General features: G+C 38.8%; 2 protein-coding genes across 2 annotated transcripts; both read right to left on the reverse strand.

Moving 5' to 3' along the window:
• Positions 1-584: 584 nt before the first annotated feature.
• On the reverse strand, positions 585-18,553 carry LOC140830872 (ubiquitin carboxyl-terminal hydrolase 25). The gene is given in 10 exon segments (XM_073194405.1): positions 585-839; positions 935-1,069; positions 6,003-6,131; positions 6,833-7,929; positions 8,015-8,101; positions 8,776-8,868; positions 8,955-9,030; positions 17,254-17,507; positions 17,509-17,744; positions 18,236-18,553. Coding segments are annotated over 9 exon segments (2,277 nt in total). The 5' UTR covers positions 18,420-18,553; the 3' UTR covers positions 585-839; positions 935-948.
• LOC140830873 (uncharacterized) lies at positions 13,069-16,480 on the reverse strand. Its single transcript, XM_073194407.1, has 2 exons — positions 16,384-16,480; positions 13,069-15,572 (listed from the first exon to the last, which is right to left on the reverse strand). The coding sequence occupies exon 2, from the start codon at positions 14,915-14,917 to the stop codon at positions 13,070-13,072; it is 1,848 nt and encodes a 615-aa protein (XP_073050508.1). The 5' UTR covers positions 14,918-15,572; positions 16,384-16,480; the 3' UTR covers position 13,069.
• Positions 18,554-19,254: the final 701 nt, after the last annotated feature.

The raw sequence follows: 19,254 nt of genomic DNA on the forward strand, positions 1-19,254 counted from the left end.
GTGAATAATCAATTCACGATGTTTGCTGTGTCACGACAACACAACAATTATATAAAATGTTGGTTGAAGAATTATTTGTGTCTCCGGATTCCAACAATCAGTTGTTGCATTCATGATTTTGTTTATATTTATTTAAAAAACAATTTACTTCCTTAACATATTAAGAAAAATGATTTTGTTTATATTTATTTAAAAAACAATTTACTTCCTTAACATATTAAAAAAAATCATTTTTCGTAGTTTCACTAACATTGATTTTGTAAACTATTTATAATTTTCTTGTGAATACTTTCACTTTGCCCAGAGGCACCGCACCACACAAGTTTTTATACTTGTACATGATTCATTTTGTTTGAATTTAGTCATTAAAATTTATTTATCTATTTAATTAATATATTTCGCTGCAGATTGTGGATATTTGTTACATTTACACAAAATACTTAAAATCTGATACACAATCTCAATATTTTATTTACTTTTATATTAAACAAATAAACTTTCAGTATTAACATTCTGTGTTAAATTTAAACAAATAAACATAATATAAATATATTGAAGAGGACAATCCCTCCGTAGATCACATATCAACTGGACAACTGAAATGCATCCATTAAGTGAGGATCGATTTTTAAGGCCAAAAAGAATATTGTACAAAATGAACATAGTTCAGTAACGCTCTCTAGAAAACAGTGATGTAACTGAAGAAGAAAATTTGTGTCGAGATTTCAAAATTCATTTTCCTACTCTTTACAAGCACAGTGATAATTTGCGGTAGATTCACATGGGAATTATATTTTACTCAGAAAATTACGCCATCAGAGAGCGTATTTGCACCAGTCCTGCGAGCAAATTCAGAAACTGAAAACACTGTGTATTTGTACGAAAAAAATCTAAAGCACTTGTATGCCTAATTTGTTGTTTAAAAAGAGCATACCTAATGGACGGAGCTTAAATTCCGGATGATTGCTTTTCTTCGTTAATCAATCTGATATGTCCGATCAGTATCTCCTTGAGTGACTCGGGAACTTTAGAAATGAAATTTCGCTTCGCATGTGAAATCAATAATCTCCTGCACAACCATCAAGTATAATGTTTAGATTTGATGTTCCAAAGTAAATCCAGGAAACAGGTATAAGTAGAAATAGATACCGTTTTCTATGTATCCTGAATTAATGTCCAGTGAAACAATCTAATATCGTTTGCAGTTCACTGTATGTCAGAATCACAGATGCAATCCAGTCACTAATCAAGCAAAACAGCGTGATACTAAAATTGTTGACCAACATTCTCCACCGGTGAAAGAAATAGTTAAAATAAAAGAAAAGCACAAGAAGACGAGTCCACCATGAAAAGGACATGCCACAGCTCGTCTCACGAAGAAAAAACCAATAGGGAAAGAAGACAGACAGCGGTTTGATAGAATTAGGAGAAAAAAGAAACAAATAACTGGGATATGGATAATATAACAGTTTCGTTTTCTGAGAGGGATCAACGATCAATTATGCCTATACCACCGAGCCGGCATGAGTGTGATGATAACTGGATGTGGGCGAATGAGAAGAAGCGAGTTTACACAGTCAAAATCAGATATAGAGCGATAATGAATGGTGTTGGATTGGCTCTTAATTCGTTGAATATAAACTGGAAATTAGTGTGTATATTGTGTGTGCCAGCTAAAGTTCATAATTTCCTTTGGAGGACTGTTATGTGCCTAGGTTTGGGATCATGTTATGGGTTGTTAGACATAGAAATCTCCTAGTTCGGAATAAGAATCCTGCCGTTTTGATTTACGACCTTGACAACCTATGATTAGTTGAAGAATTGAGGCTCGTGAAAATAAGAAAACCACCCGATCTTGTGAAATAAACTTTTTATTGATATTTTTCTGAATCCCTAATTCCTCACACCAAGTTCCTACTACGCAATCCAAAATAAACTGAAGAAATCCTACCGATTTTAAAAGATACGTTAAAATCCAAAAGACAAGGAAATAGTTAAAACAAGGAAATAATTATTCTTATTAACCAAGGAAAAATCTTTTTGCTCCTATATCTTTAGCCCTTAATTTTCCATGAGTGAAACATTGATAAACTTTGGGCTCGTACGTTTCGTTCTCTACACTGCTGCCCACAACCTCTTCTCGGTGCACTTCTTCACGGCTCATGACATTGCCATCCCCTTGAGATGCAAGTTTGTCAGCAAATCTTTTGATTCCTCTAATTCACCTTGTTCTTCATCAGTTACTTACAATCCAAATAATTTTTTGGGTCGATGACCGGGAACATACATCTCATTACAATTAAAACAGAGCCCACGTGATTGGCGATCTTCCAACTCCGCTCGATTTAATTTTTTAACAAACGATGCCGGACTCAGACCTTGGTTTGCGAGGTGCTTGGGTTCTTTCTTTTCGCTCAAATAATCGAGCAAGACTCATCCCACTCACTAAATCCTTTGGCTGGCCTAACTTGGATAATTTACCCAATTTATTGTTGCGGATCGTCAGGCCAAATCTAATATTACATTGTCTTGAATTCATCCCACTGTAAGCTCGTTCTATCTCTCTCTAATTTTAGGGACCACACTTGCACTTCTTCTTCTAGGTGGAATGATGTTAACTCCACCTTTTCTTCTTCCGGTGCATGTTGATGTCGAAAAAAATGTTCACACCTATAAATCCATCCCAACGGGTCTCCATGGCCATTGTAACTAGGAAATTCTAGTTTTGAGTATTTTGGAATATACCTACGGCCTTCTCCCTCATCGACGCGCTTCGAGTCCTCGCGTTGTGGAATGCGCAAGTCCTTGTCGCTACTTTCCCTGTTGTGCCCAATTGTATTTTCAGAACGTATGTTTGTCATACTCGGTGAAAGTTCCTGCAATTGTCCAGCCATCTCCCGCTACCTTTGTTCGGTTGCACGTTCAACCATGGTACATGTTCATGAATGCCTCAAATTGTTGTTCCAACTTGCAAATGTCCCCCATAACATGTGGCTCTGATACCAATATGTTACGTGCATAGATTTTGTATCGTGTTATGGGTAGTTGGACGGTGAAATCTCCTAGTTCGGAATTGGATTCCTGTCGTTTTGATTTACGACCTTGACGACCCATGATTAGCTGAAGAATTGGGGCTCGTTAAAAGAAGAGAACCGCCCGATTTTGTGAAATTAACTTTTTATTCATATTTTTCTCAAGCCCCGATTCTTCCCACCAAGTTCATACATATACTGATGACGCAATCCAACACACGAAAGACTAGAGAAACATGAAAAGTTCTAAACATTGGTCAATATGCTGTCAATATCAGAGAATGGATGATTTTAATTCTTCATTGCCAATTTGCCATTCATTCAACTTGAAAGCTCATCTTGATTCTTAACTAGAGAGAATCTTCTATATTTATTAGAGAAAGACTTCCAAAGAGAACTAATTTTCATATATTTGGACTCAGGTACTGGATTCTTCAATAATAATAACCTGTTAATCACCACTTATTTTGTTTTACTCCCCCAAAACTGGAAGTTGATTTGACCTAGATAGTTCACCCCAACATATGAGGGCTGTCATTCCCTGGAGCTGAGATTATTCCTGGCCTCATCATTTATGGAGACCATTTTGATGCTCTCCAGAAAGGCAGTGTCACTCATCATGTGTGCTGTGTGACATGAACGCATGATTGTATCTTAGGTCTTATAAAAGTGTTACGAGTCATAGGGATTTAGGAGCACGCATTTAGACATTAATCCTATCAAAACCCAAGTGTATAGTCCCCACTCCACAAATTATTGTCCTCATTCATTTGTTATTAAACGAAGGCCTCCATCGTATGATGTGACTTTTACCATTTCAAAGTTAAGGCTCGACTACCACTCACTTTTTCGTTTGTTATGAAATAGGAGGATAATTTTAATTTTAAGAAGAAATATTCTATGATTTTACTTGAGAGGCAGAGTTGGAAACTCAAATCAAATGCTCATTTCAATTTCCTGATTTTAGCAAATTATTTGGTCAATTTTCCATTTTCCAATACGGAAACCTACCTTTTGATTACATAGTATTTAGAATTTTAGTACGTGTCCTATTTTACTTACCTAAATTTCTTTAAAATTGTGCTCTTTGATTTTATTAAAGTAGAAGAAAAATATACCTTTTATCCTAAGATCTGTTTTTGTAATGATTCAAGTACTAATTAAGAGATGATTAAATGGTTGTTAATTAAGTCTTATTAAGGAATTGATAATTCGGGATCAACTTGTTGGGATCCACCGAATTTAAAATTACAATCCAATCTACTTCAGATTACATTATCCTGAAAAATCCAACTAGACAAATGAGATTCTAACACGTGACAGATAAGATTGATTCGGATTTTCTGAACTAGTCCGGATGCAGCCTATAAATGGAAGTTGATTTCTTTTGTTTCCTACACTGCTTCCTTCAAATAGAGTTCTAACCATATACCTTAGGTTTTCTAACCAGTTTCTAAGACACTTTGGTGTCGGGAAGTTTCGGATCAAGTGTCGACTCGAGGAGGGGTTGGTGAACTGGGATCGAGACATCATCAGCGGGCTGGCGACGGACGCAGGTATAATCCTAAAGCCTTAAATAGTGATTTAAGTATCGTTAGAAAGAACTTTGGAGCATGTTTGGTAATTCAAGATCTGGTTTAATAGTGATTTCATTATGTTGGTATTGTCCAGGTTCAGAGCTTTCTAACAAATTGTTTTAGTGAAGTACGTGATGTATTGAATGAGATATCCAAACATAATATACACACTTATATGCTGCATATTTTACCTGTTACATGATACATGTTTTACTGTTTTGGCATATTATGCATGACATCATGTTGCGCCTGATATCTTTTGAGATATACCTCGTTTGTTGGGGCCGCTCAGCCCTATTTTGTATCATGGACGGTGGGGCATCAAGAGCTACAGTGTTCGACGGGACTCACGGGCTCTGATGACCTTGACACTGTAGGTCCACGTCTTTATGATGAGTGTGAGAGCCAAAACATGTCTAGGGCAGAACAGAGACTACACACTCAGGTGCCTCTAGACTGTCCGGCGGGACTCACGGGCTCTGATGACCTTGACACTGTAGGTCCACGTCTTCATGATGAGTGTGAGAGCCAAAACATGTCTAGGGCAGAACAGAGACTACACACTCAGGTGCCTCTAGACTGAGCATGAGATTCTTGAGATCCGTGATATCCGACCATATTGCATTTTGTATGCATCATATCAGTTTGTATACTTGTACATTCTCGTATTGGACGATTTGTCGCTCACGTCCTTGTTTTCATCTTGGGCACCCTATTCCACGGGACAAGTCTTAGGTTGGACGGTTCGGATGGCCAGGGCAGTGGCTAGAGCAGTTGGGTTTTCAGAAGTGATCCAGTGGAGGTTTTATTTGGTTTATCGTATTCTCGTGCAGTATTATATTTTTGATATGGTTGTATTAATGTTTAAGACTTCGTTTGGGTTGTAAGATGATTAAGTTATTTGGTTTCTGCTGTATAATTGTTGATATTAAGTTTTAATTTTGCATGCTTATTAGTCTGTTTAGTAGTGGTCTGGGTAAGGACGCTAAAGTTTTTCACAATTTTCAATATCAAAGAGAGGGAGGAGGAGGAACAAGTTAATCCTTCCCCGGAAATAATGGTACATGAGGCCTCCATCTCGTTAGGTATACATAAGGAGAAAAAAAAAAGCCCTTCTCATTCTTCGTCGGAAAAAAATTAAGGGAAGCACACAATTTTTGTCATTCAAACAAACCCCAAGTTTCACTCCATCTTTTCACAACCAAAATAGAAGGTGCACAACCCTCTCCCACACTCCTCTTCTCTGGCCCACCCACAGACCCCTCATAACGAAATTGTTCATCTCCATTGGTGTCAGCTACTCATAACTTGAATGCAGCGCACTGAAGAGTAGTATCATAAAAGATAAAGATGTTAACTAGTTAGTTCGCATAGAAAGCACCAGAAAGCTTACTTGTTATCATAGTCACTCAACGCGCTATTGCCATCTGCTTTACACAACTTTTTACTTGCACGCATGAAACTATAAAGTTCATGAGACCATCCACATGATCGTAGAATTAATGAAGCTTCTTTCCTGAGCCTGAGAAAAACCACAGTATAAATTGTAAACCATTCTAAAAAAGTAATGACTAACATAAACTTCAAAATCATCCAAATTACAAGATGTTGTGACCAAAATAAAGTTCTGAACTTCAATTTGTGCACGAGGCAATTTTGCAGTAAATCTAGAAAATTAATTTGATGTTTCAGCTTCATATCTAGAAAGATAACAAACAAGCCTCAACAGAAGTAGGATTAGCCTGTGAAGGACACACTGATCACTCACACGAAGCACCAATCTCCACAAACCAATTATAGGGCTGATCGGCTTAAGAATCAGAGATAACCAGCAAACACAAATAAGCAATAACAATCTGAAAGGACGTGAATCTTAAGATCCAGATACAAGAACATAAACTAAAGTTGGGTATTTGGGTTGAAAAACACTCTGGCAATAAAGTGCAGTACATGGATAGATACCAGTAAAGAGCAGGCTTGAGACAAACTAAGAACCTCGTAGCTGATATCAAAGGACATCTTTTTCACACTTCAAGAACTTAAGAGTACATATAAAATAAGGATTAAAATACACAACGCAAGATTTTTCACAATACAGAACAGTTGAACGAAAAATTAAAGTTAATATAATAATCACAAAAGAATAGCATAATCAAACTTATTTGACATAATAATAACCACAAGCAAATAAAACAGGAAATTTGTAATTTAGCAGTGACGTACGTTTCCTTGAGTGCTTCCACTGCTACACGAGATTGATCATCTCTGGCAAGCAAAAGGCATGGCTGATTGATTTTCATCTTTCTCTTCATGCTTGATTTGTTAGTGGAGCCCATGAAGCTTCCACGCTGAAAATCCTCACGGTCTTCTCTTTTTGACGATGCTATAGCAGTATTATTACCATTATTTTCACAAAAACCTCCCTCTAAAGGACCAACTACAACAGGCCCATTCTTTCCATTGCAGATTTTTAAAGATTTTTCACTCGTAGTATCTTCAATGCCTTCTGAATTTTTGCTTAAACCAGACTCATTTTTCTGTTTTTCCACTGAAACAAAGGATACCGCTGTATTGCCAGAATCCTCCTTCAAATCTTTCTTAAAAATAGAAATCTTAATACTGCCAGCAGAAAGGAGCCGGTTGGTACTCCCATTGATGCTAAGCTTCCTTTGTGAACAAGAATTCCCTTGATCAAGCTTAGATTTGCTTGAATTGCTCGTCTGAGCATGATGGTCAGAAGACTGCTTCCCATTGCTGTGTTCCATCAGCACGCATGACTTCTGGATTGCAGATGACTTACTTGAACTAAAACCAAGGGAAGTGGTTGAAATATTTGTATTGGACTGATGGTGAGAAACTTTCTCACTCATTGGTGTCTGTACAACACCAGGTTTTTGGATTGTGGCTGTTTCAATTCCACTAGACTCGAGGGAATTCGTGGAATTGGTACTATTATCATGATGGGCTGAAATGTCATTCACGGTAACTGGTTTTTCAGAACAACCTATCCTGTGAACAGAAAATGATTTATTCCCGTTCAGCTCGAGAAAATGGGTTGAATTAGTTGTCTTGGCCTGTTGGTTGGAAGTTTGTTTCATAAAAACTGTTTTCTGTACACAATTTGTTTTTTTCATTGTAGATGTCGTATGTCCATTTGACTCATGGGACTTCAATCCATTGGCAATCAACCCAACCTTAGCTCGTGGCCTTGGTTTCCTACGAGAGAAGAAAAGGATATACACCTTCTCCGACAAAACCTCCTGAAGGGTTGACAATGAGACATATGAATCATTGCAGCAGTACCAGTGACCAAATGCATCCTGAAAAGAAGACATTGACATTAGACGTGAAAATTCCTGCTTAGTAAGAACCAACGTCAAGAAATGTTCAAAATTATGATCAGACCTTGATGTATGCATAGTAGTGCCCAGAATCAGAAGAACAGCCAGAATGGACAATAGTAGCAAAAAGATCATACTCAGGATGCTGATCCTGCGATGTCAAAACATATTTCAACACAAAAAACGAAATCATAGGATAACATAAAAATTGATCATCGGAAGAAACTACAGACGGCACAGAAACTTGAATGTAAGGAAAAATTCCAATGCCATGTAGAACAATAGTTCATTATACGCAAAGGAAAAGAGCTTCAACAATACATAGAATGATTTCCCAAGAGAAAAACTCCATCCATCCAGTATAAAATTTTAGTTAAGAACATCACTAATTATGTCTACAACTATGCATGAAATTGGGACTCCGGGTGAATTCAATAGTTCGAACTAAATGGTGACACGAAAGCAGACTGCAACAATTGTTTTATCAGCTGAGTGAAGTTAAAAAAAGACTTAGTATTACATAGCATTGCGTTGTTATAGAATGTATACTCAACTAGTCTTTCTAAATAAATAGAAAAAATCATTCCCCAGATAACCAAACAGAACGGGAGATTAATAATGCAATAGAGAAGTTGTTAAGCAACACGCAAAGTCACTAATTAAAAGAGAAGTACAACATTTAGAAGGACGGAAGAAATGGGACCTGCTGAGAAGATTTAAAAGAAAGCATCAGTTTGATGTTCTCATTCTCTTTTAGGCCAAGGAGGGGAAGCAAAGAAGAAAAGCAAACAAAACTATCATTTCAGCATTTTTTTCACAACACACCTGGCTTGCTTTAGACATGTAGCTTGAAAGCACTAACATCTCCTCAAATGCAATGGGTTTATCGACCTTCCCACCATACATGCCCTCAAACCTCTATTTAAAAAAACAATATACTAAGTTCACAATCACATTTAGCCAAAATGGAAACAACGAAAACTACACTCAAAATACAAACACACCTTTAATTGGACAACAAAGACATTTGGAGCCTCGAGTATTGACATTTGCTTCCTTGCTGTTACCAACTCCTTGCAACTACAAAAGTATTACTTTTTTTTTTTGATAAGAAACTAATATATTAATAATAAGAGATTAAAAGTTTACAAAAAGTAGTGGACCAGTGATCCACAAGAAGGAGTAGTGATTTTCCTAGTCCTTAGAAACACTAAATCAGCACAAAATAAATTTCCAATCCCTAGCTATATCTGATAAAAGAAAATGTTTAAACACCGGGGTCACTACTGTCCATCTTGCCACCCTGATCCGCACTGATTCCCACAGATTTTCCACAAGCTCTTCTTTTCCGTTGAATATTCTATTGTTTCTTTCTAGCCAAATTGACCAAAATAAGCAATGAATAATGATGCGCCAGAATTTCTCCAAGCCTTTTCCTTTAAGGTAGCTGTTGTCCATCAGGTACAAATCTCTTGAGTTCATTGGAAAAGTCCAGTCGAAACCCAAGTGCTGCATGACCTTGATCCATAATCGTCTCGAGTATGAGCAGTGCAGCAGTAAATGGTCTTGATCTTCGGGCTTATTTTTGCACAGAACACACCATTGTGGATTTAAGGCATTGTTTGGATTCCTTTTTTGCACGCTGTCATTTGTCTGTAGTTTTCCCAACGCAACTATCCACGAGAACACCTTCACCTTTTGGGGGATTGGCACACTCCAAATTTGAGTAACGTAGAGGAAATCTGAATTGGAATCGTCGTTGAAAAGAGAGGAGTACAAAGAGTTAACCGAGAATAGACCCGAAGAATCACCTAACCACACCCTGATGTCCCTAACCCCCACACTCAAGATAACCGAACTTAACACCCCTGAAAGTGATGTGAACTCTTGCAATTCATCGACACTCAACCCTCTTCTAAATCTCACATCCCACTGTACCGAAGAAAGTCCTAAGCTATTATGATCCGAGTAAAAACAGTTAATAGGTTTGTTCTTGGAATCAGAGAGAAGATAAAGAAGGGGAAAAGACTCTTTAAGAGGACACAACCCCACCCATCTATCCTCCCAAAATCTCAAAGAATCCCCTCCCTTAAGAACAGAGCCAATCAAGTTCCGACAAAGACAGTTAGTCCGAGAGATATACTTCCACGGGCTTCTGAACGTCGAATATCTAGCCTCTTTCAAATCCCTTCCGTTCGTTTGGAAGCCATGAATACTACGTACGATTCTCTTCCACAGAGGACTATCCTCGGTCGCGGATCTCCACCACCATTTTGCAAGTAGTGCTTTATTCCGTAGGAGTACATTACCCAACCCTAAGCCACCTTGCTCTTTCGGTTTTGAGACTTGTTTCCAGTTTATAACGTGGCAATGGGAGTCTCCATCTGAACCATCCCAAAAGAAAGTCCTCATCAATTTTTCCATAATCTTCGCCACTCGATTTGGGACCTTAAATAAAGACATGTAATAAGTGGGTAAAGCACTTAATACCGCCTTGATCAATGTGAGACGACCTCCTCTTGAAAGAAAGGCCTTTTTCCAACCCGCCAGCTTAGTGGACATCTTTGCGATTACCGGTACCCAAAATTCCAGCTTTGTTGGATTGCCACCCAGAGGTACCCCGAGGTATTTGATTGGCAATTTTTCGGGCTTGCATCCACATGCTGTAGCCACTCCCTCAACCAAGTCGTCCGTTTGACTCAACCCAATCAAAGAACTCTTCTCAAAATTTATCCTCAGTCCAGATTTAGAGCAGAACAATTTTAAAATTTCTACCACCTCCTTGACGTGTTGCTCGGATTGGACGAGGAATAGAGTGTCGTCCGCAAATTGAATGTGTGATATTTGTTCTTTGTTCTTCCCCACCTCGAGACCTCTAACAGTTCCCGAGCATTTCGCTTTATCTATCATTCTCCCTAAACCATCAATCATCAAATTAAATAGAAACGGCGATAAAGGGTCCCCTTGTCTGATACCCCTCTCGCCTTTGAACTTCCCTCTCGGTCTCCCATTAATGAAGACGGAATATGAGACATTCGAAACACAACCCTTTATCCACTTTCTCCACCTATCACCGAATCCCTTGTTTTGTAGAACAACATCTAAAAAGTTATGATCCACATTGTCGTAAGCTTTCTCGAAATCAACTTTGAAGATCCACCCATTCTTCCTTTTCCTTCTATGCTCCTCAACCACTTCATTTGCTATGAGACAACAGTCTGTTATTTGTCTTCCTCGAATGAAAGCACACTGATATTCCGCCACCGTTTTGCTCAACACCTCTTTCAATCTGTTTGCTAGGACTTTAGCCAGAATTTTGTACAAGCTGGTAATCAAACTGATTGGTCTGAAGTCTCTGATTTTCATTGCCTCTTGTTTTTTCGGAATTAGACACAGGTAAGTTTCATTTGTAATACCGTTGACGATGCCATCTCTGAAAAATTCCTCGAAAACAAGTAACAGGTCTTCCCTAATAGTATCCCAGCATTTTTGAAAGAATGCTATCGTGAAGCCATCCGGCCCCGGGGACTTATCTCCGTCACACTGAAAGACAGCTCCTTTAATCTCATCCTCAGAAAAAGGCTGTTCCAATTTGGTTGCCTCATCTTGATTTATCGGTGTCCATTCCAGCCCCTCTAATCCCGTACCATCTCCCTGTGATTTCCTGAACAAATTCTGATAGTAATCAATTATGGCCTTCTCAATCTCATTTTCATCTGTAGTCAGTGAACCATCATCCAGCTCTAGTTTTTCTATCGTTGCTTTGTTTCTTCTATTCTTCAAAAGCGCATGGAAGAACTTCGAATTTTGATCACCATCAATTAACCATTTAACACTAGCTTTCTGACTTTCCATCTGCAGCTTCCTCACATTTAATAATTCCAATTCAGTTCTTGCTTGTCTACGTTCCTCCTTTAAATTGCTTGACCAAATACCTTCTTCCTCCTTCTCATCTAAACTGGAAATCTTGAAGTTTAACTCTGTCATTTTGATATTTACATCACCGAAAAATTCCTTGTTCCAAATCCTGATTTTTTGTTTAGTTTCTTTGAGTTTCCTCATGAATTTGTAACCAGCCCATCCTTGAACGTTCCCAACATTCCACCACGTTGACATGGACTGATGAAAGTGTTTATGTGTCAACCATACATTCTCAAATCGAAAAGGAGTTGGGCCCCATTTTGTCTTCTTTGTGTCCAAAACTAAAGGATGATGATCAGAAGTTATTCTCGGAAGCACTACTTGTCTTATCGAAGGAAAGATTCCCAACCACCCCTCCGACAGCAGAAACCTGTCCAATCTACTGCAAATTGGTGTGTCTCTGAAGTTTGACCAAGTATACTTCGCGTTCAGTAAAGGGGGATCGTGAAGACCAAACTCTTGAATTATGGCATCAAAACATTGCATGCTTGTTGTAAGTGTGTTGCTATTCAATTTCTCATCCAGATTTCGAACCACATTGAAATCACCCCCTACACACCATCTTGCACCACATAAAGAATACAAACCTGCTAATTCCTCCCAGAAAAACTCTCTAATTCTTGGCTTACAAGGCCCATACACCGCAGAAAACCACCAGCATACATCATCCACTTGCCTAATTTGAATGGAAACCGAGTACTTTCCGATCAAATTATCACGAACTTCAACCACACGAGGATCCCACATAACTAAGATGCCACCCGATCTTCCATCCGCTGGTAAACATACCCAGTCGACAAATCTTGACTTCCAAATACTTGAGACAAAACGTCGATCAATAATACAACATTTTGTCTCTAGGATCACTGCAATATCTGGGTTCTCTTTTCGAATTAAAGTTCTAACCAAATTCCTTCGTCGAGACGACCCTCCTCCTCTAATATTCCATGAACAAATCTTCATGACAAACGAGATGGACCCTTCGAGGCTGATCCTTTATCATAATTGACTCCGCTCTGCAACCTAACTAGCTCGCGAGTAAGCTTACTCGTAGATTTCAACACCTCCTTGTCAAGTGGCGTAATATCTTTTTCTTTATGTGTGCTAACCTGAATCTTACTTACCTCAGCTTCTACCAGCAAACGCGGAGTATCTCTCCCGGACTCCAACTTGTCAGGAACAAAAGAAAGACCCCCTCCTAAGAGCCCACTAGACTCACCCAAACGATAAAAGAAGCGGGAAAAAAGGAGTGAAGAGAAAAGGGTAGCTTGGAATTGGAATAAGGGAAGCAAGAGAGTACCTTTCCCCCAAGAGGATCAGTGATACCTTGAGTAGTTGGTTGGATATCGGAGTTCTGTGCCTCGTCCTGTTTCATAAAAAGCTTCTTTAGATCCCAGTTGGTTGCTTCGTGACATGGCTGTATCTCCGACTGAGAAGAGAAGATGCTGCCCGATTCTGAAGATGCAAATCCTTCCTCCCATTGATCATCCTCCGGTTGTTGTTCATCAAAATCATCTGTATCATCGAGCTCGCTCTCTGATATGTTAGTCGAGTCCTTCCACTTATTAACAAAAGGTATCTCTTCTGCCATGACTTCCTTATTAGCCATCGAAGTTGAAATGATGGGGAGTGATAAGTTTTTTCCCCCCTCTGGAATAATAGGAGGGATCTGCTCTTCAACAGGCACTGAAAGATCTTTTTTCTCCACATCTCCATTTGACAAGGAATGAATAGGGGAGCTAACAAAATCCTCGATAGTTTTAGGTGAAATACGCTGCAATATTTTGTCCACCTTTCTATCCTTGCGATTGGCCGACTGTTCTGAATATACCTTATGCTTGACCTCTGCGCTGGTAGCGTTCCTTAAGACCTCCTCCTCAGCACTGCTATCCGGCGTGCTTTGTATTTGGTCTTCAAACTCCGGCATGTGTCTGCGAATATTAGTACATTCCCCACCTTCCACAGTCCTCTTCCCGTTGATCAAAGCTTGAGCGTAGGTCTGTTTCCCGTACAGCTCGTAAGCCTTTTGATCAAAAGTATCAACACTGATAGTAAGGTCCAAGTTAAAACCGTTGTTTTTCAACAATATACGATTGGATATAAATCCATTTCTTTTTCCTTTGACCTTAATCCTCGCAGCAGCTAAACTCCGCAGTAGACTTGTGTCTTTGCTAATCTCCATTAATCCCCCACACTGATGACCTATTTCCTTGAGAATATCGAAAGTCCATAGATGCCACGGTAGCCCTGCAATCTTGATCCAGCTATTGCAGCAACTGAGAACCGAATCTTTTGCGAAGCTTTCAGGACACCAACTTTCGAAATCTAAAGCCACCCCGCCATCGAAGAAGCCTCTTTTTAGCTGAGTATAGTGCTCCCATTCCTTCTGATTTTCAGGCCACCAGAGTGCTTGGTTTGCTTGGAAAGGGTGAATGTCGATCCTCCTCTGAACATCACAACCTAGAACCCTCGCAACACTGTCCCAAGACACGTTCACTCTACCTCTTGTGATTATGATAGCCGCTTTCCAATTTGTTTCGGATGACTTACAGTAAGTAGCTTCAATAACCTTGCACGAATCTTGAATAACGGCCCTATCACCAGCTTTAAAATTGATCTGATTCCTTGAATTAACTATCTTGTTACCCACCCTCACTTGTCTCCCTGACAGTAAATTGATGAGAATGTCTGAGATCCTGATCCACCCTTGTAACTTAAAGCCGCTGGGTATGATTATATTCTGTTTCTTCCCTTGATTGCTAAACTTAGAAATCTCCAGGAACCTTCCTCTTTTGCTGACAAATCTGTGTACCACTATTGTTGCATTACAACCCCTGAGACGGTAGAAGTCTGAGCAGGATAGAGGGTTGCTGATGAAGTTTCTGATTTTTAAACTGATCCACCTAGCATCGCTTCGATCCAAGTCGAGTAAATAAGTGGCATTCCTTGTTCTTTCAGTCCATCGAACCGAGCCTCCTCTGTTCGCCCAATTAACCGAGAACCACTTAAATTCGATCTTGACCCCTACCTCTCTGAAATTATTCATTATCGCTGGAGACGAAAACCTACTGGCCCAAGCTGGCAACAGAAATTCCGAAGAAGAAAAAGACCGGCCTAAGAAAAAAACCCAGGGCGGAGAAAACAGTCGGAAATAGCAGAGGAAAAGAGGAGTGAAAATCGAAATATCGGGATGGAAGCACGGCCGAAACCCTAGTTATCGACGGCCGGGTAGGAGCCGGCGACGAGGAACGTAGGCGTGAAGGGGAGAAGAAAGTTAAGGTGCATTACTGAAGAAGAAGGGTGAACGAAGTTGACGGAAAAAACTGGAGGTAGAGAGGATTTTTGAAAAATTCTCTCTCTTCATCACTGACCGCCTTTCGATATCCAATCTAAGCCAGGACAAAGTAAAGACAAAGTGCACAAGCAATTTTCAGCGAGCCACAAAAGTATTACTATTCCCAATTATTCCATGGAAGTAAAAATTTAATAGGGCATTCACACACCACAACAACCAAGCGTAATTAGTCTTTATGTCCGAGGGCGCAGCAAGAAAATGATTAGATAAAAATCTTTACCTGGAATTTTAATTATGCAGTTCTATCATTAAATGATGTTTGAACGAATTAAAATTTTAACTCAAAATTTGAGAATTCATAACAAACATGTTTCTTTAACAAGTATCCATGCTGATGTTGAAGAAGCTATGATATAACCAAGGTTGTAAATGACGGGAGGCGGTGGCGGGGCAGTGACCGCCTACCGCCTCGGCCGCCTAGGCGATGCCTAGGCGGTTGGATTTTTTTAACTAATTTTTTCTAGATAATCATGCAATATTATCATTTTTATGTAAAATGTGCAATTAAATAATGTTTAAGCAAAAATATAATATCATCTAGATAATGTGCAATTAATAAAGATTCATCATTATATTAATGTTATTATGCTAACGAAGTAATATATTTTTTTTACCAAAAAACTAAGTTTAAATTTTCAATGTTTCAATCAATTATCCATCATTAGAACAAGTAGTAGACTAAACATAACTAATCTTCCAAATCATCTACATATGCACCGTCTTACGTCTACTACATCAATGATCATCTCATCGTCGGACTCAATCAACATTTTCTTCATTCTCCTCCTCCGATGTTTCTAAATATTCATTAAGTTCTCTAATGGGGATGTTCCTTGCACTCCTCCTTGGATGTAGCACTTCATCCACTCCGGAGGCCTCAACTACCATTCTACAAGTATGACCTTTAAAAATTAGTTGACTTTGACTTAGTTTTTAAAATTGTTGACTAAGTTTTAAAAATTGTTGACTAGGTTTTTAAAATTGTTGACTACTGCCTCGCCCGCCTGCTCGCCGCCTCGACAACCTGTTCGCCGCCTCGACCCGCCTCGACACCCCTCAACCCGCCTCGACACCCGCCTCATGCATAGGCGGTGCGGTCGAGGGCCGCCTACCGCCGAGGCACCGCCTAGGCGGCCGCCTCGAACGTCATTTAGAACACTGGATATAACATGAATAAAATAGAAAGAATATATGCTACTTTCATTTCATCGAGCTGTTTGTATGACACTTCTTTGCAATCCAAGGGTTATCAAACTTACTCAATTCATCCAACCCATTCTAGAACATTGATTAGCGTATCACTTGAACTATCTTGACAAGGAGAGGAATCTTTTAGTGTTTCAGTCTTTCAGATTCTACAACCACAAATTATTACATCATCTAAATGGCCAAGCTTTAATTGAAAAATAAAAGAATGATGAACGATCTAGCTGCAATGAAAATTTGTATGTTAAAAAAAACAAGGAAAATGAATGTAAACAAAATACTAAAATTCTAACAGCTAAAAACAAATTTTAACTTTGGTTTCTATTCTCAGAAGACTAGCACAACATTCAAACCAAGACGATCGTGTCATAAAATTAATATCACACTAAGTGGAGAGTATATCTAAAAAACAAGTATGCCACCAATATAATATAAAACGACTAAGTTCTTCAATCAATAATATCATAAGTCCCTTACTCCCTTAATCAGAATCGCATGATCAAAACGAGCCTTTTCCTTACCAAATGCTATGTTGTAATGGTTTAGAAGGATTTCTTTTGAGAAATTGTGGACTGAAAAATTGGAGGAGGATAAACTATTTATGCATTTTTAAAATTTTGAAACTTTTTTTCGTAACTTCTCGCTTCTACCAACAACACCAAAAAGAATTCTCGAAAACTGAAGATGGCCAAGTGACTCTCCTCAAGTCTCTGCCATTACTATTGCGTCTTTCTTTTAAGAACCATATGCACAAGAAAGAAACAGTTAGCACCAGAGAATTAATGAATGCCAGTAGGATTGAGAGAGTTCAAAATACTAACATATCACACTTGTATTTGTTACTTCCATCCAAAATCTCAGGCTGGAAAAACTTCTGCAAGGCATCTTTAAGGGATCCACTGTGCAAAATGTCAAGACTTAAATCCATTATCTCATCAACCTTATTTGACTCGGCTCCACATGACAAACACTTCACTTGACTTTGAAAAGCACCACCAAATATCTCCTTGACCACTGTTTCCCCACCCCCACCAGTATTCACTCCATTGGCGTCATTCCTGGTCTTTTGTTGCTGATTGCAACTTCTTTAACCTCAAACACGTGTCGTGGCATGCGTCGATCACATATCGCAAAAATTCATGTGCATCCTCTTGCCTCCCTGGACGAAAATGCTCAGCATATATCCTCAAACAGCTATTTATTTTTAATGGTGCGTCTGAGGCAGCGTCACTACTCAAAGAGCGAGTAATTCGTTTCTCCAATATGCAGAAGGGACACTCACCCTTTTTCTCTTTTGCTGCCACCAAATCACCTACAAAAAAATTGAACTCTGTAAGCAACATGCATGCATATAAATAAAACAGTTTACTTTCAAATATATTTAATGCAGCAGAATCAACAAATTTCTAAACACATAGTCCTAAAGAATCTGGAATTCTATGAGATAAAAAAAATACATACTACAGAGTGAGAACAGTGAGTACTTGAACCTATTTCTAGTTCATCTAACAGAATCATTTCCTCAAGAGTAAAAATTTACTATTAAAATGTTAACTTCCAGTCTTCATACCCGCGCTACTTTTCTCTTGGGGAGAGGAGATTTAACTTTTAATAACATAATCAAAAGCTCATATCACCATAAAAAGAATGCACTGAGCTTTTAAGTTCGAATCCCTCAGCGTACAACTCCTAAACGTACAGTGAAGTTCTTAATGTCAAACATGAATTGTAACATACACACACGAGAAATGCCAAACCTACAATAAGGGGCGACATGAGGGGAAAAAATGGAAATATACATACAAATAGAAGAGTGGAGGAATCGGAGGCAGAAATTAGCGAGAGGAGGTGTGTAAGTGAGACACTGGAGAACGGAGTTGAGGTAGCAGCTGTTGCCCAAATTTCGGAGCCCTAGAGGCGGTCCACCGTGCTTGCGCTTTTCAGACTTGAGAAGGTTCGGCTGCCACGTCATCTGCACCGTGCCCATTAACCACCCTTCGTAGCGGCCGCACCATTGGTCGCCGTCACACACCGCCGCGATCGCATCGCCCGCTCGCCCCACCCGCCTTCTCGATGCTTCTCTGTTGTTTTTTCGGCTGAGTATGCTAATTTTTTTTTCCTTTTGTTGTTATAAATATAACAATTATTAGGGGCCTGGGTTTTGGGGGCTGAATGGTTTGTATATTTATTTATTATTTATTATTTATTGAAGTTTTTAATTCGGGTCGGTCGGTCTATAATATTATATATTAATATTGTTTTAATTTTTCTAAATTCTCATATTAAAGTAGAATCGATTTTTATTATCATTTATTGCATTAGTTTTCGTACAATCATATAAATGTTAGTTGATAAATAATTTTGATGTTTCCTAAATTTGTTGGACGAATCTGAGTCCATATCAAGATAACTCATAACTCATAACTCATAATCTCTAGTCCTATCACGAGTCTAAACCTACCACCCCTAGCACTATCAAAAATCTGAACCCATCAAAGGGCCATATAACTAGAAGTTCGAGCCCACCAAGGGCGAAGAAATCCGAACCCACCAAGAGGTCATACAATTAAAAGTCTGAGCCCACCAAGGGGTCGGAAAATCCGAGCCCTGATGCAGTTAAGAAATGTGAAGACATTCTCATTAATAGATAATTGGTTTCGTTAAATGCGATATTCGATTAAATCTAATAAAAATAAGGTAAGAGTCTTATCCGCCATGGTGACATAGTCATGATGTTTGAGGTCTCCTATCTTATATAGGATTCTACTTCAGCAAGAGTCATACTCCAACAAGATACCAATCTTCCCCCTCTATAAATACCA

Source organism: Primulina eburnea, chromosome 4 (assembly GCF_022965805.1).
Source record: "Primulina eburnea isolate SZY01 chromosome 4, ASM2296580v1, whole genome shotgun sequence".
Lineage (NCBI taxonomy): Eukaryota > Viridiplantae > Streptophyta > Magnoliopsida > Lamiales > Gesneriaceae > Primulina > Primulina eburnea.

Coding starts and splice junctions, on each gene's coding strand:
- LOC140830873 (XM_073194407.1), bottom strand. CDS start 14,917: ATGAATAATTTCAGAGAGGTAGGGGTCAAGATCGAATTTAAGTGGTTC.